General features: G+C 40.6%; 1 protein-coding gene across 5 annotated transcripts in view; it reads left to right on the top strand.

Moving 5' to 3' along the window:
• The window catches only part of PAFAH1B1 (platelet activating factor acetylhydrolase 1b regulatory subunit 1), a 30,193-nt gene extending 8,696 nt beyond the window's left edge, over positions 1-21,497 (top strand). For all 5 annotated transcript variants that reach the window (XM_015881153.3, XM_015881154.3, XM_085521641.1 and 2 more), the window contains exons 2-11: positions 6,072-6,272; positions 8,231-8,315; positions 10,270-10,344; positions 11,373-11,579; positions 12,719-12,887; positions 13,947-14,049; positions 14,728-14,956; positions 16,312-16,413; positions 17,030-17,186; positions 17,794-21,497. In XM_015881153.3, the coding sequence (XP_015736639.1) occupies positions 6,241-6,272; positions 8,231-8,315; positions 10,270-10,344; positions 11,373-11,579; positions 12,719-12,887; positions 13,947-14,049; positions 14,728-14,956; positions 16,312-16,413; positions 17,030-17,186; positions 17,794-17,867 (1,233 nt within the window). In that variant the 5' untranslated portion in view covers positions 6,072-6,240 and the 3' untranslated portion in view covers positions 17,868-21,497. The remainder of the gene's footprint in view (positions 1-6,071; positions 6,273-8,230; positions 8,316-10,269; positions 10,345-11,372; positions 11,580-12,718; positions 12,888-13,946; positions 14,050-14,727; positions 14,957-16,311; positions 16,414-17,029; positions 17,187-17,793) is intronic.
• The last annotated feature ends 478 nt before the right edge of the window (positions 21,498-21,975 follow it).

Here is a 21,975-nt window from a genome sequence, read left to right as displayed (position 1 = left end):
TCACAGAGCTTAAGCAGTGGTCATCAAAGCCACAGAAATTTAGTTTATTTTGAAGTTGTGGACACATGTCCCATGATGTGCAGTCCCAGCAGGGGCAGCAGCGGCTGTTGCTGTATGGCAGACAACAGTAAGGCTGGCTGGGGCATGGTGCTCAAGCGGTGCTGGGACTGATCTGCATGTTTTGACTTGGACAGATTCAGAAGTGGATGGGAGAGAATCCATAACATACAATAGGGGTGAATGTGCACATGGGAATTACAGGAGATGGAAGTGTTTATGAACGTGTTAAGGCTTATTGTTTTTTGTAGCTAATAAGCAATATTTTTATGGGTTTCGGCAGTTGAATTATCAGCCTGGTAAGGACACTAAGCCTGGAGTTCAGGGGTTGAGGCTGGCTGTTGTCGTGGGAATGGGGTTGTGATGGTGGGAGCTCTGGTCTGGGTTCTCAGAGGGACTTTGGCCATGGCAGGAGCTTGTGAAATTGCCCTTCTGAATGTTAAAAAGGCCTTATAATAGGTTTCTCTCTGTGTTACTCTTTGCTGCTATGCTGAGAAGTCTTATAACAAACCTGGTTACAAATATATGCAAGGAATGTTGGTTTGGGATGAACTTGGGTTAGCTTTTCTGCTGCCTGCCCGTCTGCCACCAGTTAAGGTCTGCATGGGATCTCACAAAGCTTGGCACTGTGTGGGAGCTGTGCTGTCCGGTGGGGTGGCTGGGCCCACCATTGGGCTGGGTCTTCATCATACCTCAGAGGCTCCACTGAGTGTAGCAAAGCAAGTGTACACCCGGAGTAAAAGGTGGGTTGGAGAGCAGTTATTTGCTATTTGCCTATCTTTTATTTATACTGCTATGTTTGTTGTTTCTGAGTTAAACATTTGCTTTTCCTCGTTGCTAACCTGTAGTGTAGGTGGATCGTATCTCAATATGGAGTAACTTTTACTATAAATTGTTCTGAAGAGCAGAAATGGGCACTGTTAGGTAGTTGAGGCATTGCACTGCTTTGTTGTGGTTGCTGGAAGGAAAGGAAAGGCAATGGAGAGCTTTGAACTGGCCTTGCTGATGCAGTAACAGGAAGATGATAAGGTTGGTTGTAGTTTCACAGTTTGATAACTGTACATGTGTCATGCAATGCATTTATGAATTGCATGGAATGGAAGGGCTTCCTGAGCCCTCTGCCTGCACACAGCGGCAGTGAAGCTCCCGTCCAGCAACTCCAGTATTGTCATAGTTAAATACATGCTTTACTTTGGGAGAGTGAGTGGTGCCTTGTGACACTGAAAAGACCTTTAGATAAAAGATGTAGCACTGAGCTATTAGGATTGCTAAGCAAAGATGTAACAACAATATAACAAAGTATTTAGGTGAAACAAGGAAAATAACACAGCTTGAGAAGTAATTAATCTATGCAGTATTTAATGGCAGGGGTCAGTAAAAGTCCAGAAACACTATTTCAGGAATTGAATTGGACTGGTTTTCATTTAAAAAATGAAGTCTTCAGGTCTGCTTCAACAATTCTGTTTAGTCTTTGTGCCTTTGTAAAATAGATCATACTACAGGCCACGATTTGTTATTTAATGACTGGATTTGTCACAAAGTGAGGGGTTTGTGACAATCCTTTGCTTAAGTGTTTTTTTTCTCAATGTTTGTTTGGTTTTTTTTTTATATACGGACTATCAATATGGAATCAAAAGGTTCTTAAGTTAGGAAGTGGAACTTTTGCAGTACAGGTCGGGTTATTAATAGGAGGCACATCCTGTTTTGCATTTAATTAGTAGTTATTACTCCATGGATAGCTTTAGTAGGCTCAGTCTTCTTTTCCCTATACTGAATAATACAGAACAAATAAAAAAGAAATTTTCTTTTGAGAAAGATCTGGCTCTGTCTTGACACCACCTTATTCGCAGCAAATTATTGATGCTACCAATCACTGATGTCAGGCAAGATGCAAGTAGGTTTTTCCAAAGATTTCTCTGTTGAATGTTTTTTTTCCCTCATTACCAGGGCTGTTAGCATGTGTGTAACACAGCAGTGACTACAACCCTTGTTAGGGGGAGAAGGACTGGTTAGTGTTGCTCCACTGAGTTGCGTACATCACAGAGCCCTCGCTGCCAAGGGAAGAGGCAGTGCACATGGACAGCATTTGTCCATTCTCTGTTTCTGAAGCAGGTGCGTTTCCATCAAGGTGGTAACTTCTGAAAAAATAAGTATGATCTCTTTCCTTGTACAGTGTACTTCTGGTACTTGCAGATATCAGCACCATCTATTTTTATATCAAGTCTGCATCATTGTGCTGCTACAGAGCCATGTCATGCTGAGGGCTCAGCTAAGGCAAGGAAGAAGTACATTCCCATGGCAGTTCCTTGATATGCTGCTTTTGCCTTCAGATGAAAAAGTCTGAGGATGCACTGCTTTCTGAATTGTGTTCAGTGGACTTTGCAGTTTGTTTTTTCTTTGGTCTCTCAAATTTACAGAGAAATACTGTGATTGAGCAGTAAGTTGGTGAAAAAATGTGAATTAATGCTGCATTCAAGACTTCCTCTGGATTCTGAGGTTGAGCAGATGAAGCAGCTGTCACTTGGAAGCTGTATGGGGGTGAACCTGGGGGTGGAGGCCTTCAGGTGTTTGCTCCAGCTGGTAATAAAACTCACCTGGTGGCAAACAAGCTCTGATTTACCTCTTACTGTTACTTTGGCAGAGTTGTGACTAGGCCATGTTACTGCATTTACAGCATGCTGGAATTTGGAACTTTTCATAAAAAGATTTTGCATGTATTAATATTCAATTGCACTGACTGCCAGGTGATTTCCCTTTCAGTGTCAGGGTGTTCCAGTACCACCAAAAGGACAAGCCCTTCACAAGGCAGCAATGTTAAAGCACTGTCACTGCAGTTCAGCTTCCGAAGAAAGCCAGATGTCAGCTTGGCTTCCCATGGCTGGTAGTTCATATTATTCACTAACGGAAACAAAAAACAGCTTTTCTAGTGTTTCAGAAAGTTTTTCAAGTTCCTTGCCAGTTTTGAATGGTAAAAGATGTGCACAGTGGTCTATTGGCATTTCGTAGAACTTAAACCTTGAGTGCTGTGACCTTACATTGCTACTGATGGAATAAAAATGGCAGGCACCTTGTGGTGGATTTCCTGCAAGTACTGGCTGTCTGTAGCTCAGATAGAATGAGAGGAGCCCACTTCTGAAAGCCTTTGGTAATGCTGTACCGCTCCCCAGGGTCTGTAGAAGTGCAGGTGTTGGTGAAGCACTCAGACTTTGCCTTTTTCTCTGGAGCAGCAAAGAGTGTGTGTGTGGGGGGGGGGGGGGGGCGTCTGAGTGGTCCTGTGGGTGAATGGGGCAGGGTGAGGGCTGAGGAGCAGGAATCCAACCTCTACATATCTCCGTGAATTCTTCTGTCTCTGTTTGAATTATTTTAGACTTTGGAAATCAAATTCCCATGCCTGTTTGTGTCTGGACTAGCTGCTGAGATGTGGGATGATGTTAGCATACCTTCGCATTGCTATTGCAGGAATGTGCGTGACCACTGGAGTTCTTGTGCAATTACAGCAGCTGTGGGCAGAGGAAAGTGTGCCCAGGCATTAGGAAGCTGCTTCTCACTCAGCATCCAGAGTGACGTAATGGGCAGGGGAAGGTGGGCAGAGCTGTCACTGTCAGGAGCCCATAAAGCTGCAGCATAGCTTGTGTTGGGAGCACGTGGGAAGGGACTGCTGTCAGAGGGAGCTGGAGTGGGACAGCAGTTGGGGAGGGAGGGTTGAGGGTTCCTTTACTGAAGGACAGAAATGCATTTGTTAGCTGGATGGTGGATCCAGGACTACAGTGCATCCTAGCTGCTGTTAGGTGTGTACTATAGGTGCATCCCCTCAAGGCGGTGACAAAATATTGGTATATATATATATTTTTTTTTTTACCAGAGTTATTGTGCCATTGTTACTGCGTTTGGTGCTGAGACACAGTTCACAATACAAGAACCCTTTGTTTTTACTACTGTGATTTTACTGCAGTTGTAATACTGAGAGCAGTTTCTGGCAGCTCACACCTTGTGTCCTGCTGTGTGCTACTGGGGAGGCGGTGCCTGTGCTGCTCTCCTCAGTAGTGTTTATCACATCGTTGCTATGTTCGTACTGAAGTGCAGAGATCAGCCATTATGAGCCTCCTTTTTTTCTTTCTGGCACTTAAATTTATTGCAGCATTGCCCTCTAGAGGGCACTTCTTCTGATCATGTCAATGTATTATTTCATATATATATAAAATTGTCATGGGTTAAGCGAGGTTTCATTACTTTATATTCTGTACTCCTGCCTTGTAGTGAAGAAGATGCATCTGTGAAGAGCAGTTGTCTCTTACCTGTCAGGAGGTGATATGAGAGACAAGGATATGTGAACTGTTTGCTTCCCTTGTCTGAAAGGATGGAACATGTGCTATTGGCTTTCAGCTGAATTGTTTCTGAAATAGCTATTAGGGAAGGTGTTAAGCTAATTAGGGAGTGCTGCTGTCCTAACAGCTCACAGTGCAGCACTGTGATGGACAGCATCTGGTGTGTGGAATCCAGCAGCAAGGTGCTGCACGTACAGCTCTCAGCTGCAGTTTTGAAACAGCATGAAGCCCGGATAGGTTTATAAATGAACTGCTGATCTGCTGCGATGGATAAGTAGATGTGAATGACATAAGCTGAGCATTTTATTTGTTTATTATCTAAGAGTCTGAAGTTTAAAATAGGCCTGTTACCTGTATGGGGAACAGCAAGGGAGGGAAAGCGGAAATGTGTTTTTTGGCAGGAAGGTTACAGACCCACCAACTTCTTCCTGAAGTCTTTGTGTGCTGTTGCATTCACTCTGTCTCATTGCTAAAAGTCGGTTGGTGAAACTTGCTTAGCAGCTTTGGTCATTGTGTTGTACACAGCTTCTTGTTCAGTGTGCACGAAGTGCCCACTTCAGCATTTTTCATAATGGTGCTTCTTATGAAAGAGTACCTGCAGTGCAGCAGCCAAGTGACAGAGCTGCTCAAATGCGTTTATTGCTGTCTCCTGAACTAAGGTACAGCTGTCCAGCAGAGGCCATTTGCACACTGAGAATAATTAACGTCCCTAGTAATAGCTCATGTTGAGATTAGGCTTATTACTGAATAAGGTAGTATATAGTGTGGGGGAGAAATAGGTAATTAAAGACAGGCTCTAATTTCTGTTTCGTTCTGAACTTGGTGTTGTGGAAATAGCATTGCTCTGTTAACACTGAAGATCCATTTACAAATATCATGTACCCCAAATACAGGTTAGATTTAACATATAGAGTTCAGCTGTCAGCACATCACTAAGAAGGCGGCTGGTGTTGTCTCTTCAGAATGGTGTTATTTGTGACTCTTTCAGGTTGTGCTGGTAGGATAGAAGAAGTAATTTGTTTAATATGTGTAATAATCTCCCTGGAAAGTTGTTGTGCTGAATTATAGCCGTATTCTTCAAGGGCACTGTTTGGGTGAATCCCTGAGAACTGCCAACATAATGCTACAGCTGGGCTGCAGCAGCAGGCAGAGAGCTGACTTTGCTGGTTATGAGCAAAGCGTGCAGTGGTGCTTCCCTTAGTCCCCTGTGGGAGCATGCTTGTTTTTGCTTAAACTCTACCGCTAAGCTTGAAGATATGAGAGCGTGTTGAAACTTAACTGAAATAAACCTTGCTGAGCTCAGTTTGGTGAAGCTATAGATCTTCAGATACTAAAAATCTTGTACAAGGATAGAGGATTTAGGGGGGTAGCTCTTTGATAGGACTAGTGAGAACAACAGGTAGCCTGGGACTGGGCTGTCAGTGAAGGTAACTCCTTCAGCTCCCTGTTTCTTGAAGCAGCAGGTTTGGGAAGAGGAGGAATAGAGAATGTGTACAAGTGTCTCCAGACTGGAAATGGGCTGTGAGGACAGAATCCAGGCAACCAAAGTAAAATAGTGATTACAAATACAATTGTTCTTTTCTGTCCGGAGCGGTGGTGTAATCTGGGTACATAAATCTGCTCATCAGCTCAGAGTGACTGAATGCTTATTTAAAATAAATAAACAATACCTCTTTCTCTTCCTTCTAGATGGATTGAATCTTCAGTGTTGAATGCCTCCGGATTTTTCTGTTGGATTTCCCATCTGGAGAAACAATTGTGCTTTGAGCCACTGTGGCAAACTGAATAGTGGATCCTAAGGCTTCAGATCTTGGGAAGACATTAACCTGACACACATTAACCTGACATCACAGCCACAATGGTGCTCTCACAAAGGCAACGAGATGAACTGTAAGGAATGGTTATTTCTAAGTTTCTCTCATTTTTATAAAGCTTGAACTAATAATTTTCATTTTCAACTGTATTTACTTAAAGATTGTGGTTTGATTTCATTCATAAACATACGGACCTGTATCATTCAGCTTTTGTGTCTCTTGTTCTGTCTGAATACAGCTACTTAAGCTAGTTAAGGTTATCTTTTTTATTTGAGTAAGCTCTGGGATTTAAACACATTCATGATGACAATTGTTTATGAATTATCTGTACTTCAAAGAGTACAGATGTAAATGGGGAGATTGTCGTGAGCTTTGTAAATAGAAATGGAGAATGATAGAGAATCTTATTGCCCCTGTAGAAGGCGGTAATACTGTGTTTTCATGTATTTTGTGCCTGGGAAGAAATGGGAAATTTTTACTTGAAGTCACAGGGTTGAGTGTATGAGTGGAGATTGAATATGTGCAGGAGATAAGAAAGAAGAATGTGATTAAAGCTCCAGAAAGAATTTTCTAGTGAAAAGCAATTTTCCTCAGAAGAAAAATCAATTGCAATGCAGCACTGACTATGATATGTACCAAATATTTTACAGTGTTCTACTTTTCCAGATGTTCTTTACTATGTGCTTCAACATAGATGTAAAATGCCTATTTTGAGATGTCTGACAGAGCCTGCACCATGGTTTGCCTGCTGTGGAAGGTCCCTCCTCTGTGTGTGTTGTGTTATGGGGGATGTAGGAGCAGAGCAGTGCCTCTGGGAACATGTCCCACACTGTTAATAAAGTGTGCTGACAAGTCATTACGTGAGGGGCTGAGCTGTAGTGGGGCTGCTGGGGAACTGGGAAGGAATGGTTGCATTTCAGGCACTGAGGACTTGGCCTGTCTCTTCCACCATAGCATGATACTGCTTTCTATAATTCAGAAGCAGATGGCATAGTTATATGAAATGAAATAATCTTGATTTGGAATTAAAAGTAGCCTGTTTATTCCTGCAGAATCACTGCCATTATTTCTTTTTACTTCAGCTACCAAAGAGATTTATTTTTTTATTGAATGCCCTACATAGATGTAATTCTGTTTTTTGTATTTAAGAGGTTTGTGTGTTGGTAAATACTGCAGTGCACTCTGTGTTCACATGTATACCTGTGTACAGAACAACTGAGGGTGGACGGGACCTTGAGGCCGACTGTTCAATGCCGGCAGACTTTCCTTCAGTCTTGTTGTAAAAACAAACAAAAACTGGCAGATGATGACTGCTTGTTGAAATCTTAGTGTAGTATTGAAGCTTTCTTTCATGTTATGCATTTGGTTTAGACCTACTCATGTTATCTTGAAGGAGAGATCCAAGACAGATCAGTTCAGTAATAATTTTTGGTCGCAGTGAAGAGTATTTTGAACAAAAATGTAAGATTGGAAGCACTGTATGTTTTGGTCATATGGAGTATTGTTTCCTGTAATCTAACTAAAATTACTATATTGTTCTGTAAAACAAAGCTAGGGCTCGTTCTTTTAAACAGTGTGTTCAAGTTTTACTGAAGCGTGGAATTCAGTGAATGCTCTTAAGTACTGCAGACTGTTCTCAATGCAGTCTTCTTTCAGAGACAAAGCCCCAGACTAGTACGTACATGTAGTTATCACTTCTTATGTCTCCTGTAGGTTGTGTCATACAGATTGATAGGTATATTCGTGCTACTCCAATGTTTGGTAGTAAAAAAAGTAACCTTTTACTTTCTCAAATCTAAACTAAGGAGTATGTATTCTAAGAAGTGAGTGTTGCTATTTGTGTCTTGAAACAATATGTTTACCAAGTGTATTCTTAGAGTTTGCCTGGGCTTGTAAGAAACCTGGTCACCCTGGGTATTGATCTGAGGTGGTACAATTCAAACAACAGAATTACAAAAAGCCCTGAATCAATCCGTGTACTCTTATTCAGAACTAACAGGCTAAAGATACTGTTTTTGGTTTTGTGTTTTTTAGAAATCGAGCAATAGCAGATTACCTTCGCTCTAATGGCTATGAAGAGGCATATTCAGTTTTTAAAAAGGAAGCTGAGTTAGATGTGGTGAGTTCAAACAAAATTCGTTGTGTCTATTTTAAGTAAAGAGTTTATCACTTTATGGTATTTGCATCTGTTGTGAATATGTATGCCTGTTATCTACCTATTGGCTCATGCGGATAGAACTGGAGGTGGTACACATGCATAGTTTATTGTCTTACCATACAATTAGAACACAATTAGCAGATGACTTAAAGTGTTTTGAGTAAAACTCTTTATCTTCTCATGACTGAGGCATAGACTTAATCTTACTTTCTGTCTGGCTAACACTCCTTTGCATGGTGACCCTGAGAGGGCCTAGATCCTTCAAGATGAAAGGTGCTGGAAAGCAAAGTTAATGAAAGGCAATGTGAAGGTATAAGGAAGATGATAAAGTCTGTATTTAAAAAATAAAAAAAAAGACATGGAGTTACTGAAGTGAGTCCAGTAAAGGACAAGGAAGATCAGTAAAGGAACAGAGTATCTTCCGTACTGGCTGCAAGAGTTGAGGCTGTTTAGCCTCGAGAAGAGGAAGCTCAAGGGAGATCTTATGTTGTTTGTAAATACCTGGTGAGATGGTGTAAATAAAACAGAACTAGGCTCTGCTCAGTGACAGAACAAGAGCCAATGGGCTGAAACTGAAACACAGAAATTCCATCTGATTTTTAGTGTGGAACTTTAAAAAACAAAACCTTTTGACTGAGCAGTGAAACAGGCTCAGATGTTGTAGAGTCAGTCCCTAGAAATACTCAGTAAGTATGTGGATGTGTCCTGAGCAGTTCCAGGTAACCTGGCTTTGAGTGAAAGGTTTTGTTGAATTTGGAAAAGACCTTGTCTGTATTGTGACTGCAGTTGGGTAAGTAGTTAAACCATTACCTGTGACTGCTGCATGCATACTAGTTGGTTAATGATGTAGTAGGAGGGCAAGGTTAAACAGTTAACAGAAGCTGATCAGCTCTGGTAAGCAGTTCTCTGTCAGGCTGGAGGGATGCTGGTGACATGGACCAGTCATTTCTTACAGCTTAAATTTTAAACTTGTCATTTACTAGAGGCTTGCATTTCACTGCAGCTTGCTTCTCTGGAGATAGCTGCCTTGAGTAGTAAACTCAAAGATGATCCTTACTAGATCCTTCTCTTTGTTAGAATTATTGTGGTGTTCTTTCCCCCAAATCCTTTGTTGAAGTATAATATCTTATAGCAGCAAAGTCTGCTTCTAAGTATGCAATAAATAAGTAGAGATTACAAATTGGGATATTTAACGTTGAAATTCCTAGTACCGTTCACTTATTTGCTTGTATCTATCAACCTAATTAAATCTTCTTTTCCTGTGCAGTGTTATGGTAGTTATTTGAAGTTAACTATTACCACATTTTCAGAAATAGTTCTAAATTAGTTTGGGCTAAATTGTCCTCTGGATGTTGGCTGCTGCTCTCAAACAAGGTGCCTTTCCCTGAGAAGGAAGGGTGCTGTGCTAACAGTACTGTGTGAGCTCAGTCTGAGCTATGTAGGTTGTTCACTAGTTCCTGATGCTCTGGTTGGTGGATATGGAAAACAAGGCTCTTGGAGAAACTGATGTCCAGTCCTGTATGCCTCAGTCCTTGCTGTCAGTATGTGCAGGAGGGGGAAAAAGAACAAAATGGAACACAATTTCCTCAGATACGTGAAGCACATAAGAGTAAAAAGCTTTCAGATATTGATGTCTGGTCCTAGTTTTTGGGATTGTCTTTGCAGAATCTTTCATTGTTAATCTGTATTACTGATTATCTTTAATATTTATTTATTTAAAAGTTTCTTTTTTTCCCTGTGTGTAAACAGTAGTTATTAAAATTTAAGTATGGTTGTTCCCTTTTATTAGTAAGACTGGTTGTAGTCTTGCGTTTGATTTTTTGTGTAAAATGAGCTGTTCATGTTGCTTTTGGAGAGACTTGTAGAGACATTTTGGACATAGAACTTACTGATTTCTTTAAACGCTCCTACCCAGAATGAAGAGTTAGATAAGAAGTATGCCGGGCTTCTGGAGAAAAAATGGACATCAGTTATAAGATTGCAAAAGAAGGTAAGTAGAGATCTGATAGATTTACTTGTATCAGAAGTTATAACCAAGAGTGAACATTCATCAGTGAACAGAATATTACATTTTTTTTATTTCTCAGACAAATGCAGGGTTTAGAAAATACCTCAAAGATTAATTTGGTTGATTTGAGTAGGGAGAATGGGCATGTCCGTGTTGTTAAAAAAAAAAAAAAAAGTCTTTGTCCATCTTAGTGCTAGTGTTTTTTAAGAACCTTTATTTACTTCAGTTTATGGGTTGTATGAGGCAGAAAAGGAAAGATGTGCCCTAAGGCAGTTTGTGAATGGAAAGACTGAATAACTGTCTCCAGAAGGCTTAACTCAGAAGTACCCCATGCTGCTGATGTCTTTAGCCATTACATTAAAGGGAAGAAGCCATTAACTCCAGTGCACAACAGCATGTGATTCTTCTGCAAATGGATGGTACAAAACTCTTTTTAGTAATGCTTCAGTGGGTCTGGAGGGTATTAAAAGCTTTAAAAATCAAAGTGTACCAACAATAATGGCCTATCTACTATAGAGGTCAGTCTACATAAGATTGTATCACGTGTTCAGTTTCTCTGCTGTTGGTTAACACGCACACCATCTCAGGGATACAAAAGAACAAATTGCAGTAGTAGGATATGTTTTCATTAACAAAAACTCCCTCAATAGTTCATCAGAAGTGCCAGATAAGCAAGAAACATACACAAAAACCTTATCTCTTTTGAGTCAGTTGCTTGTACATCTTTGCACAGTATTTAGGTGATATGTTTTGGTGGAACTTTATTTTCTTGCCAGAAGTGTTTGGGAAGCTGGAGGAGATTAAGTGCTTTGATTTAGGTCTGATTTTTTTTAAATTTTAATTTATTTCGAAATATTAGCTCTATAGTTCGATGTTAGCTGGTTTGGTTCTCTGCTGTCTGTGCTTCATTGTGAATTTGGAAGCCTGTTGGTGGTACTAATGACTATAGATGATTTAGGTCTTGGTGTAAGGCTATACATAACTGGTCTCTTTAAAACCCATAAACTTAGGTAATGGAATTAGAATCGAAGCTGAATGAAGCTAAGGAAGAATTTACATCAGGTGGGCCTCTTGGTCAGAAACGAGACCCTAAGGAGTGGATTCCTCGTCCTCCGGAGAAGTATGCTTTGAGTGGACATAGGAGTCCTGTCACTCGAGTAATTTTCCATCCGGTTTTCAGTGTAATGGTTTCTGCTTCAGAGGATGCCACAATAAAGGTATGTGCTTGCTGGAAAAAATTAAAGGAAGCTGCTAAGAATGTAGCATTAGAATTTCATGGTGGATGTGTGTTGTAGTGATGAAAGATTGCTCCAGATTCTGCTTTAGCTTCATTAGGGACAGTTATTTCAAATGTGATTTCTGGTATAATATATGAATTTTGGTTTTATACTGATCCAGTTAGTATCTGCAATTATGTTTTACCGTGACTTGTGAAGAAATACTTAAGCTACTGTGGATCGGAGACTGGAACAATAAATGGGGGAATACGTTTTGACTGCTCTGTAAGAGGGCATAGGGAGCATACAGAGATGAGAGGGAAGAAGACAGTGGCCTCAAGTCATCTAAGTCTTAGAGTAGAGTGGTTATGCAGCTGTATTCTTAACTGAAAAATGGTTCTTCCCATTTATTTTAAGTGACATGTGCAGGTCCCGTGAGGTTGCTATGACTTTCAGGAGAGACTTTCAGTAATTCTAAACAATCTTCACACACCTTTATTGCAGTATACAGTGACAAGAACAGATTTGTTGTAGTAGGCAAGTAGTTTCTCATTTTAGCACCAAGCAAAGATATAATTGTGCATTTTGTTGCTCTCTGAATGTCACTGTTTAAGAGAAATTGCCATCTGTGTTGCTTTGAAAACTTATTTGGGAAAATGCAGTCCTGACAAAGGTTGAAAGGTATTGAAAGTAATGTGCTTAGAAATGTAAATTGTTCTGACAGTGAATGTGGTTATTTTAGTTGTGGTTTGGGTTCTCATCCCTAACCCAGTATTTTCTGGTTATTGCTCTGCAGTAGACGAAGTGTTTGCTGTTTGACTCTGAACCAGTGAATAGTTTCTGAAACCACGAAATAGGAGCAGGGGGAGTTTTTGAAGGTGCTTCCCCCACTAGCTGAAAACAGGCTGTGTACCAGAGTTGAGGAAAGAGTACAAAAAGATGTATAGGATATATGAGTAATGATCACATTAAAACAGTGCTTTTTTCAATGTTATTAGGCTTTTCTAGGTCTTTCTTTGTTTCTTGCATGTTCAGTTATTGAATAAGGTGCCAGACTAGTTTGTAGAGTGCAAATGTAAAGCTGGAGAATACAGTGAGTAATAATATATTACTGATAACGGATTTTATTTGCTCGTCAGGTGTGGGATTATGAGACAGGAGACTTCGAACGAACCCTTAAGGGGCATACAGACTCTGTGCAAGATATTTCCTTTGACCACACTGGCAAACTGTTGGCCTCCTGTTCTGCTGATATGACCATTAAGCTATGGGATTTCCAGGGCTTTGAGTGCATCAGAACTATGCATGGTAAGGTTTTAAGGAAATGGATTTAACAGTCTGTGAAGTAGAGGTATGGTTTTGTTTTGTGGTGGTTTGGTTTTTATGAATGAGGAAAACTGTAGATGTGGCAAGGGGAAATAAACTAGAGTTTTACTCAAAGCAAAGAGGGTTATTTTAATGCTTCAACTGTTCTGTAAAATGGAGTATATATTCAGTGTCTGTGGAATGAAATAGCATCTCAGATCTATATGCGATGCTGTGGGGAAACACCCCATAATGATACTGAAATGAAATGGCAAATACAGAGGAGATGTGCACTGAAAATGATAACAAAACTATACTGTCAAATCACTAGAAAGCTGTCTTCATCTGCACCCCTCTGTTTGCAGAATGCGCTGACTCAGGAAGTAAACAGGATGGAAAGTGTTCTCGGTATACTGTACAGTCTTTTGTTTCGGACTTGTCAGATTTCAAATGAGTGTACCCATTGCATTAGACTCAAAAGCCATAGGGGGGAAAAATGGGGAAGTAAGATAACCACCACATGGATTCCAGTTATTGACAGCAATTTGTTGTTTTGTAAACTTGATATAAGAACATTTTATACTGCTTATCTCACTTCAATATCGTCTTGTAGAAGTGATAAGCAGTAATAATGTTTGAGAATTTTTATGAAAATAAATATGCCAAAGAAAAAGACCTCATTTCCTTTGAAACATTATCTGTGTGGTGCATCATAACACTGTAATCAGGCTTACCTGGTGATTTCAAATGCAGACACATAAGCTGTGGGGTTTAGCAACTGTTACCAAGCAAATGTTGTTTTTAGTGCTGATTGTCTGTTTTTAAATAACCTGAAAGACATTTTTGAAATCCTAAAAGTTGCTCAAGAGCTGGACTTCATGGTTTCTAAAAATATAAGTGACTTCTGTAAAACTTCAGGCTTGTGTTCAGTGGTTATTCCATAAAGCATGCTAAAGGCTTCTGCTGTAGCAACTTGATCAAGATGAATGAATAGCAGATCCTGTATGCTCTGTAAAAACAATATCGTAGTACCACTTAATAAAAGTTTGCTTTTCCTTTTAGGTCATGATCATAATGTTTCTTCGGTAGCCATCATGCCCAATGGAGATCATATAGTTTCTGCCTCGAGGGATAAAACTATCAAAATGTGGGAAGTCCAAACAGGGTGAGTGAAGTTTTGGGTGAACATCATTACGTAAAGAAAACCCACAGAAAAACACTTGTAATAGGAGATACAGCATGTGCACCTTAACACAGTCATAAGTGGATGGGTTCTGCATCAAGTTATTAAGTGCAGGGTGTGCACCACTCATTAAATGTATCTGGTTTTATCTTTCTGGGAGCTGTGGAGGTATAATGCTGTAACTCAAGACCAGGTAGGAATTTAATGACTAATAGCAAATTCAGAGGGATTGTGACAAGTAGGAGGAGAAATCTGCTATCTTTCTTGAAACAGGAAGATTTTTTTTTTGCATTGTGGTCTGCTTTGTTATTCAGTAGTCTCTCCGACCCATGCATTTACTCCATGTTGACTGTAAAGGCTATCTGAATGATTTGTAAATCTCTATATGTTTTTAAAATACCTATGTAATGGAAGTTAGAGTGTCAGCAGCCTCCTGTTTTTCTCCCTTTAAAAGTATTTGCTGGCTCTTAACTGCTTGTCCTTTTTTCATGCAAGCTTCCTCCCCATGAACTGCTTTAGGGCCTTGCACATCAGTCAGGACTGATATTCCTGCTAAAGTTTAACTCGAGAGGAGGTCAAGTGTCCTTACATATCAAATGCAAGCATAGTGGCTTTATTGCAGTGCTTATATATCATTCTGTATTTCTCTGTTTTGAATAGTTACTGTGTGAAGACTTTCACGGGTCACAGAGAATGGGTGCGCATGGTGCGGCCTAACCAGGATGGCACCTTAATTGCCAGTTGTTCTAATGACCAGACAGTGCGTGTTTGGGTGGTAGCAACAAAGGAATGCAAAGCTGAGCTCCGAGAACATGAGCATGTGGTAGAATGCATTTCCTGGGCTCCTGAGAGCTCATACTCCACCATATCAGAAGCTACAGGATCAGAGGTAATGTTTCCAGTGCTAATATTTAACTTTTGAGTTTTGTTCTCAAAGCACTCGGCAGGCATAGCAGGTGTTTTGGAAGTTGGTGGTTGTTTTTTCATTTTCACTGCTTATACTTGTTGCACCGTTAATCCCCCATCTTGGCTTTGTAGTCACTGTACTCTTCTTTTAACAGTAGGGCCCTACCTATGCACTGATGAAAGGGACATTTAGAGAGAGGCTCTGTTTCAGAGAAGGCTGAGAGTTGGACCACGCTGGCAGACTTCCATGAAACAATGTGAAAGGCAGCTCAGCTAATGTAATGTGAACATTGTGAGGATACCTGGCAGTGAAAGGTGTGGGGAGAAGAATAGCAAGTTAAAAATGCAGAAATGAATCTTCCTTGGGTGTAATTCAAAATGCTGTTGAAATTAGATTAACCTTTGACCTCAGTTTCCTAGCGTACAAAGTTAATCACATGAGGAAGCGTTCTCAAAAGTCTCCATTTGTATGGTCATGGATGAACATTCTTCGGCTTGGTTACTAAATCTTGAAGAAAGGCTTACCAGAGGTTTACACAGATTTATTTCCTTTTAAGGATGACACTGTAGAAGTAATTTCAAGCTTAAAAAAGACATAACAAAAAGTCAAGAACTTGTCTACTCATGGACTTAACAGATGATTTCAGTCAAATGTTACCTGCATCCTTAAAAGATCCTCACAGTCTTTTTATTAAAAATAATGAAATTAAATTCCAAATGTTTACTTCCTCATGCAGTGATAATTACCTGAAGTGGTGCGTCTCCTGCCCTCTGCTGGTCTGATGGCTGTATGCATCACAGTATAGTACTAAGCTTTGGGCAAGAAGCAAGTTAACTTCACATTGAAAGATTTCAGGTTCTGGGAACTGAGTCTTTGGTTCCTACTTTGCATGGTTACAAATGGAAATAACTTCATAGTAGGGCCTTATCAAAACTGTTAAACTTGCTTCATTACTTTACATAAAGGGCAACAACACAAAGGTATGTCTGAACTTCATATGCTTTTGTCCTGAGATGTGTAACTCCACTTGAACTGTATCTACTGGAATATTTGAAGCAGATATCTTGCAGTTGGAAAGTTTTGAATTCAGAGTATTTTATTTGTCTTGTTATATCAGCAGAACACAAACAATCTGTTTAAATAGTTTTAATTCCTCTTTTTTTCCCCCCATACTACTAGTAGCAAAATGCCTGTGAATCCCAGCTTTGGTATTGTGTGTTTATATGCTGTTAGTTATCATACAGTCTAATCTTTCTAAGAGGTAGCAGCACTTAGGATCTGGTTTCGCCCCCTCCTGCCCCTGAATGTGCCGTAACTGAAAACCTAATTTTCTGTAGACTAAGAAGAGTGGTAAGCCTGGGCCTTTTCTGCTGTCTGGATCCAGAGACAAGACCATTAAGATGTGGGACATCAGCACTGGCATGTGCCTTATGACACTTGTAAGTTGGTATTTTTCTTTGGTGATAGCTGCATGTGTAACACCAGCTTTAATGGTGAACTGTCTTACGTGTTTGTTTTGAAGAGGAGCTGGAGATGGCAAAATGAGACACACTGAAAATACAGTTTTAATGGCTTCTGTAGTTCAGCTTTTGTTTCTAAGAAATAGTAAATCTCAAAATACATAGTATAAATGCAGGAGTTTTACTTCTAGGAAAGGAACTTGGCTTTCCCATGGAATTACTGGTAATCAGCTGAATTTTGTCTTCAGTAAAATGTTGTTCTTTCAGTGTGGTGGTCCTGCAGGCTGCTGTTTTCCACCCTGTGCTCAAACTGAGCTGGCTGTTATTGCAGGGGGGTGAGGAGCAGACTCGGTCCAGATCACGTGGGAACTCCTGTTTGCTTGCCTTCAAGGACAGGAACTCACATTGTTGGTGGTGCTGATAAAGATGTAATAATAGAAACTAAAGATAAACTTTGAATTCCGGTAGTTTTAGAATGCTAAATGCTGTCACTACAAGCAAAGGGCATGGATTTACTCAGCTTGCCATAGCATAAGTTGTAGTCTCTTTGACCTTAAAATGTGCATCTGCTCACTGATGTCTCCTTGTGCATAAGGTGGGCCATGATAACTGGGTACGTGGCGTTCTGTTCCATTCTGGGGGAAAGTTTATTTTGAGCTGTGCTGATGACAAGACTCTACGTGTCTGGGACTTCAAGAACAAGCGATGCATGAAAACTCTCAATGCGCACGAACACTTTGTTACCTCTTTGGGTATGTATTGTTCCCCAGTACTAGATTCGAAGTACAGAACTAGAGAAACAAGTTCTTCTGCGTCTTCACCAGCTGAGGACCAAGCTGGGCACTCGCATTCCAGGATCTCCATGTTTTGTGCTGTATTTTAATTGCATAAGGTTAGATAAGAATTTCAGGTGTCCTGGATTTTTCCACTTCTCTTGATAGTGTTGTGTATGAGATGAAGGTGTTAACTGCCAGGGTGTTGTGGAAGCTTTCACTATTGAGTGTGCAGGGATTTGGGGAAGTGTTGTGCTACAAACACTCTATAGCCAAAAGGAGGAGAAAGTAAGAGCCAGGAAAAAGCATTTAACTTGAATTCCTGGGCACTGTAGGTTGGCATTACCAGATTGTGATATCTGTTAGCTTCCCCCTCCTCCCCCTTCTACAAAACCTTTTATAACTGAACTGAGAATAGATTTTCATACTTTAGTTCAGTGAATTTGCCTTCAGAACTACAAACCTGCAGAGCTTTGGAATTTAATCTTTGAGCAGGTATTGTTTTGGGGGAAGAAGTGATGTCATTCACTGAGAGAGAGTAAAACTGTTCCACTCATTCTTAATATACCCTTTTCTTTCCTCGCAGATTTCCACAAGACGGCACCATATGTGGTTACTGGAAGTGTAGATCAAACAGTAAAAGTGTGGGAGTGCCGTTGATTGATTTCACATTTGACCCCTTTCTCCTCTGGATGCACTCAGATACCATGGTTACCCATTGAGCTCTGTTTAAATAAATATTGTCCTTTCATGTAAATTATTCTGGATGTAGATTGAGCTTATTAAATGTTACACACAAAGTATTCATGCATGGTGAATCCAAATTGTATACTGTAAATTTACATACGTTGTCTAGAAGTACCATAGGTTTAAGAACTTGGGCTGGCATTGGTCACATCAGACCTAAGAAGGCAGAAGTTGGATGATTGAAATAGGGCACTTAACTGAATAGTTGACAGTGTCGTTCTGTGTCAGATAATTATACCTGTTTTTCTTTCTGCTGTCTGTTGGTGCCTGAATTGGTGACCTCATTTGGGAAAGGTTTTGTAGGGCTCTTTCAGAAATGTGTATCTATGTAACATCACTTAAGTGTGCTTAATAAATCTTCTCTAAGAGTACTAGATAATAAGGCTGCAAGTCAGAATCTTCGGAACCTTATATGTAATTAATGGAAATTAATTAAACTTTGGAATATTTGTCATGAAACATTTGCCAAATCAACAGAATACACTTTGTTTTGGCCTCCTATCACGCAAGGGTCGGTATATTTATATAACTAACTGTAAACCTGAAATAAGACAACAAATCCTAGTAGCAGCTGATGTGATAAATGTATTTATTTTTTATTTGGTCATTCAGTGGTTAAACTGTGCTGTTAAACTAAGTTTAAATGTGGGGTTTATTTTTCAGGTTTTGGTTTTTTTTTTCTTTTTTTTTTTCTTCTTTTTTTAATGCTAGACGAACTTCCAGGAGGAGTTTTCCATCCCACTAGAATTTAGTGATCTGATTTCCAATAGAGCTTAATCTCCCAAATGACTGCCATGGTACAACTTGCTGTTTGCTTTCAATGTTTGTTAGAGATGTGCAATTCCTATTACACAACAGTATCAAAGTACACTTCCCTTACATTCACGTGCAGGAGGTTGGGATATACAAAGTTGTCTTGGTTTCTTTAATGCCTCCTTGGGAACCCTTTTGAATATGAGGTTAAATTCGCCTTGACAAGACAGTGTGGCTTCAATAAAAACTTACTGTGGTTTGCGTACAAAGAAATATCTCTGGGTATAGTGTTTAAATGCTTTAAAGAAAGCAGTAAATATCTTGAGCTTCAGGTTATATTGGCAGATACAAATTGATACAGGCTTCTAAAAGAAAAACAAAATGCCATCAGCAAATAGAGCCCAGCTGGGGGGAATGATAACAACTACAAACCCAATCCTATCCATAAAAGCAGCCCAGCTTGGTTATTGGTGTTGGCATCGTCTGGTAGATTCAGTTTTTAATTTGCATATCCCTGAAGTTACGTATTTTGGTCTGAAGTGAATGGAAATTTAATTTATATTTTAATCAGCATTTTGTGACAAATTCCAGTACTTATTGAACTAACCATATCTTCTAGAGAGTCCCCTTTAAAATTTCTGCTATGATGAGATACCGATCTGATGTTTTAACAGGTGAAGTCGTGCTTTTTTACTCATTTTGTTTAATACATGGCTTTTAAAACTGTCCCTTTTAAAGATAGCAGTCCTTGGCCAGCAGTGTTGGCTGAGAGGTGTGCAGGATGCGGTGCTCATTTCCTACAGCTGCCCCCAGGAGGACCCGTTGTGTGCAGGTGGAGCTGCCCCTGGAAGTGGTGGGGAAACGGGGCTGTTATGTGTGGAGTTTGGAGCCGGTGTATGATTCAGGCAATCCTCTCGAATCCAGTGGCTTATGTCATTTCCAGTGTGTGTTTCTGCACTTAGGCATGCGGAAATAAAGCATTTTTATTTTCATTAGCTGCTTGGACTGGAAAATTTTGCTGCTCTGTGCTATTCAGGAACTCCAGATACACAGTAGCACACCTTAAAATTCCTCAGTGCACTGCAATGGTAAAGTAGTCAGTCAGTTCAGCTCCCGATAGAGCCCAGAAACTATGAAAACCACACTTGTGTACATAACTCATAGACATGACTGAGAAACTAAAGGTACCTATTTAGTGGAAATTGTCTGCTGCATTTTTCACTGTAGCATGGGGCTGTTTGCAGGAGGAAACAACTAACGAACATAAGCAGCATTTAAATTGATGGTGTGAAGTACCCTGCCAAGTAGTTCTGCAATGCAATTTGCAGCTTTCTCCTTTAATGAGCAGTGAATAATCTCAGGGATGGTCCTGAACGGATCAAAAGTGAAAGCCCTGTTTAGACAAAAAACAAAAGCTGAACCCACAAGGCAGGAGGTGGTGGGGGGGTTGTGAGGCTCTTCTGCAGTGTTGCTCCGTGGTGTTACATTGTGTTGAACTTTTTTACTGTTGGCAACGTCCTGTCAGCTGCCTGATGCTGTGCCTTTCCTGTGATATGCCGAGGCTACTGGTTTGGATTGCAAACTGTTGGGGTTTAAGAGGTTCCCTGCTGCTTTGTCACTTTCTGTACTAAAATCAGCATTGCTTAAAAAATACCCATGTCTAAACCGTGCTCCATACAGACCATACAGACTGACTGCTGCTTGGCTTAACAGACAGACATTCCAGTGCCACTCATGTAATGTGCCCAGGAAGTCTTAGATGTATTATTGAAAGTGCAACATTTATTGTGGTTCAGACGTGATCTGGAGGTGATGTTTTATCGCATCTTGCACTTTAGAAGACTTAAGAAAACCGTCCTGCTTTTGTGTGTGGTGTGACCAATGGTGTGCCCGGGCACCCAGTAAAGAGGAAGCTGGAGCTGCAGTGAGCTGTGCTGGGGGAGCTGGGGCTGCCGTCTCACTGCGTCTCCTTCCATCAGCACCCTGCTGCTCCTCTGTGCTCCTCCTGTCTTTACGTGAGCTGCCTGACACTAGCACTCTTAAATAGCTTTTGGCTCGCATGAAAGCTATTTAAAAGAAAAAGACTTTGTTCGGTTTTTTTTTTTTCTTTTTTTTTTCTTTTCTGTAGACAGTGGTGGCTTGATAATCCTTTTAATGATTTGAATATAAAGAAAAAATACTAAGTTGAGTGAAGGAAAAATGCACTTAGGATGAGTTATTTGCTGTCCAACTGTACATGAAGTCCAGTGTATTTAAAAAAAAAAAGTCAATAGAATCTTCTAGCAAAGAATATGTGCATAAAATGGTAGGGATGGAGATGTTAGGAGTGGGCAAGGTTGGGGTGGATGTCCGAGTCACACCTGGGCTCAACTGGCCTTTCTATCTTTCCACTGTGTCATGTAAGTAGCTGCTTTTTGTCCCACCCGGCACTCAGGCTTCCCCGTACTCACCCTGAAGATAAGTTAGCAACACCTTGGAGTTGTAGGAGCTGATCCTGACATTGACCTGAAGGCAAACGCTGATTTTTTTGTTCCAAGAGGATGATGTTAGAGGTTGCAATTGGAGAAAGCAGTTCCCAGATTGTAGGAGTTAACTAAAGATATTGACACGATTTAAAAAAAAAACAAAAAAAACAAAAAAATAGTAAAGGAATGTATATAATACTGCTCTGTGTTTTACAGTAAGATTTGTTGCTCTCAGACTGTGTAAAACAAAATTTATTCATGTTTTCTGCATATTAAAAAAATCTTATTGTACCAATTGGTAAACTATTAAATGCATATAAAACTAGATGTGTTCTTGTTTCCTTGGATGCAATGCTCAGAACTGTTGAACCACCGGGTGCTGTTCCAGCAGCAGTCGCTGCACGGTGTTTTGCTCTCCAGCTTCAGTTGAGGTGGTGTGGGCAGTGGGCACACAGCAGCTGTCCCAAGGCTCTGCTGCTGAATGCAGGCAGAAGCTGCTTTTACAGATGGCCTGGAGCGCTGCTGGCTTTAATGCTGAGCAGAGCCGGGTTCTGCTCCTCCCTGCCCCACTGCAGCAGTGGGTCGGAGTGCCGGCCCTGTGCAGCTTTCCTTGCTGGTGTTGTTCAGAATGGCGCTGTGAGGGCAGCTGTGGGAGTGAGGCGGGGTGTGCGGTGTGGCCCTACTGGTGCCCTGCAGCCGGTGTGTGGTTTTCCTGTCGTGGCCATAATTGCCTCCAGTGCTGTCTATAAATGGACAGCAACGAAGGACAGTGCACATTTCGTCACTGACGGAAGCACAAGGAT

This window comes from Coturnix japonica, chromosome 22 (genome assembly GCF_054131305.1).
Source record: "Coturnix japonica strain WE chromosome 22, WE-NBRP24, whole genome shotgun sequence".
Taxonomy (NCBI): domain Eukaryota; kingdom Metazoa; phylum Chordata; class Aves; order Galliformes; family Phasianidae; genus Coturnix; species Coturnix japonica.
This window is presented reverse-complemented; position numbering and strand designations above follow the sequence as displayed.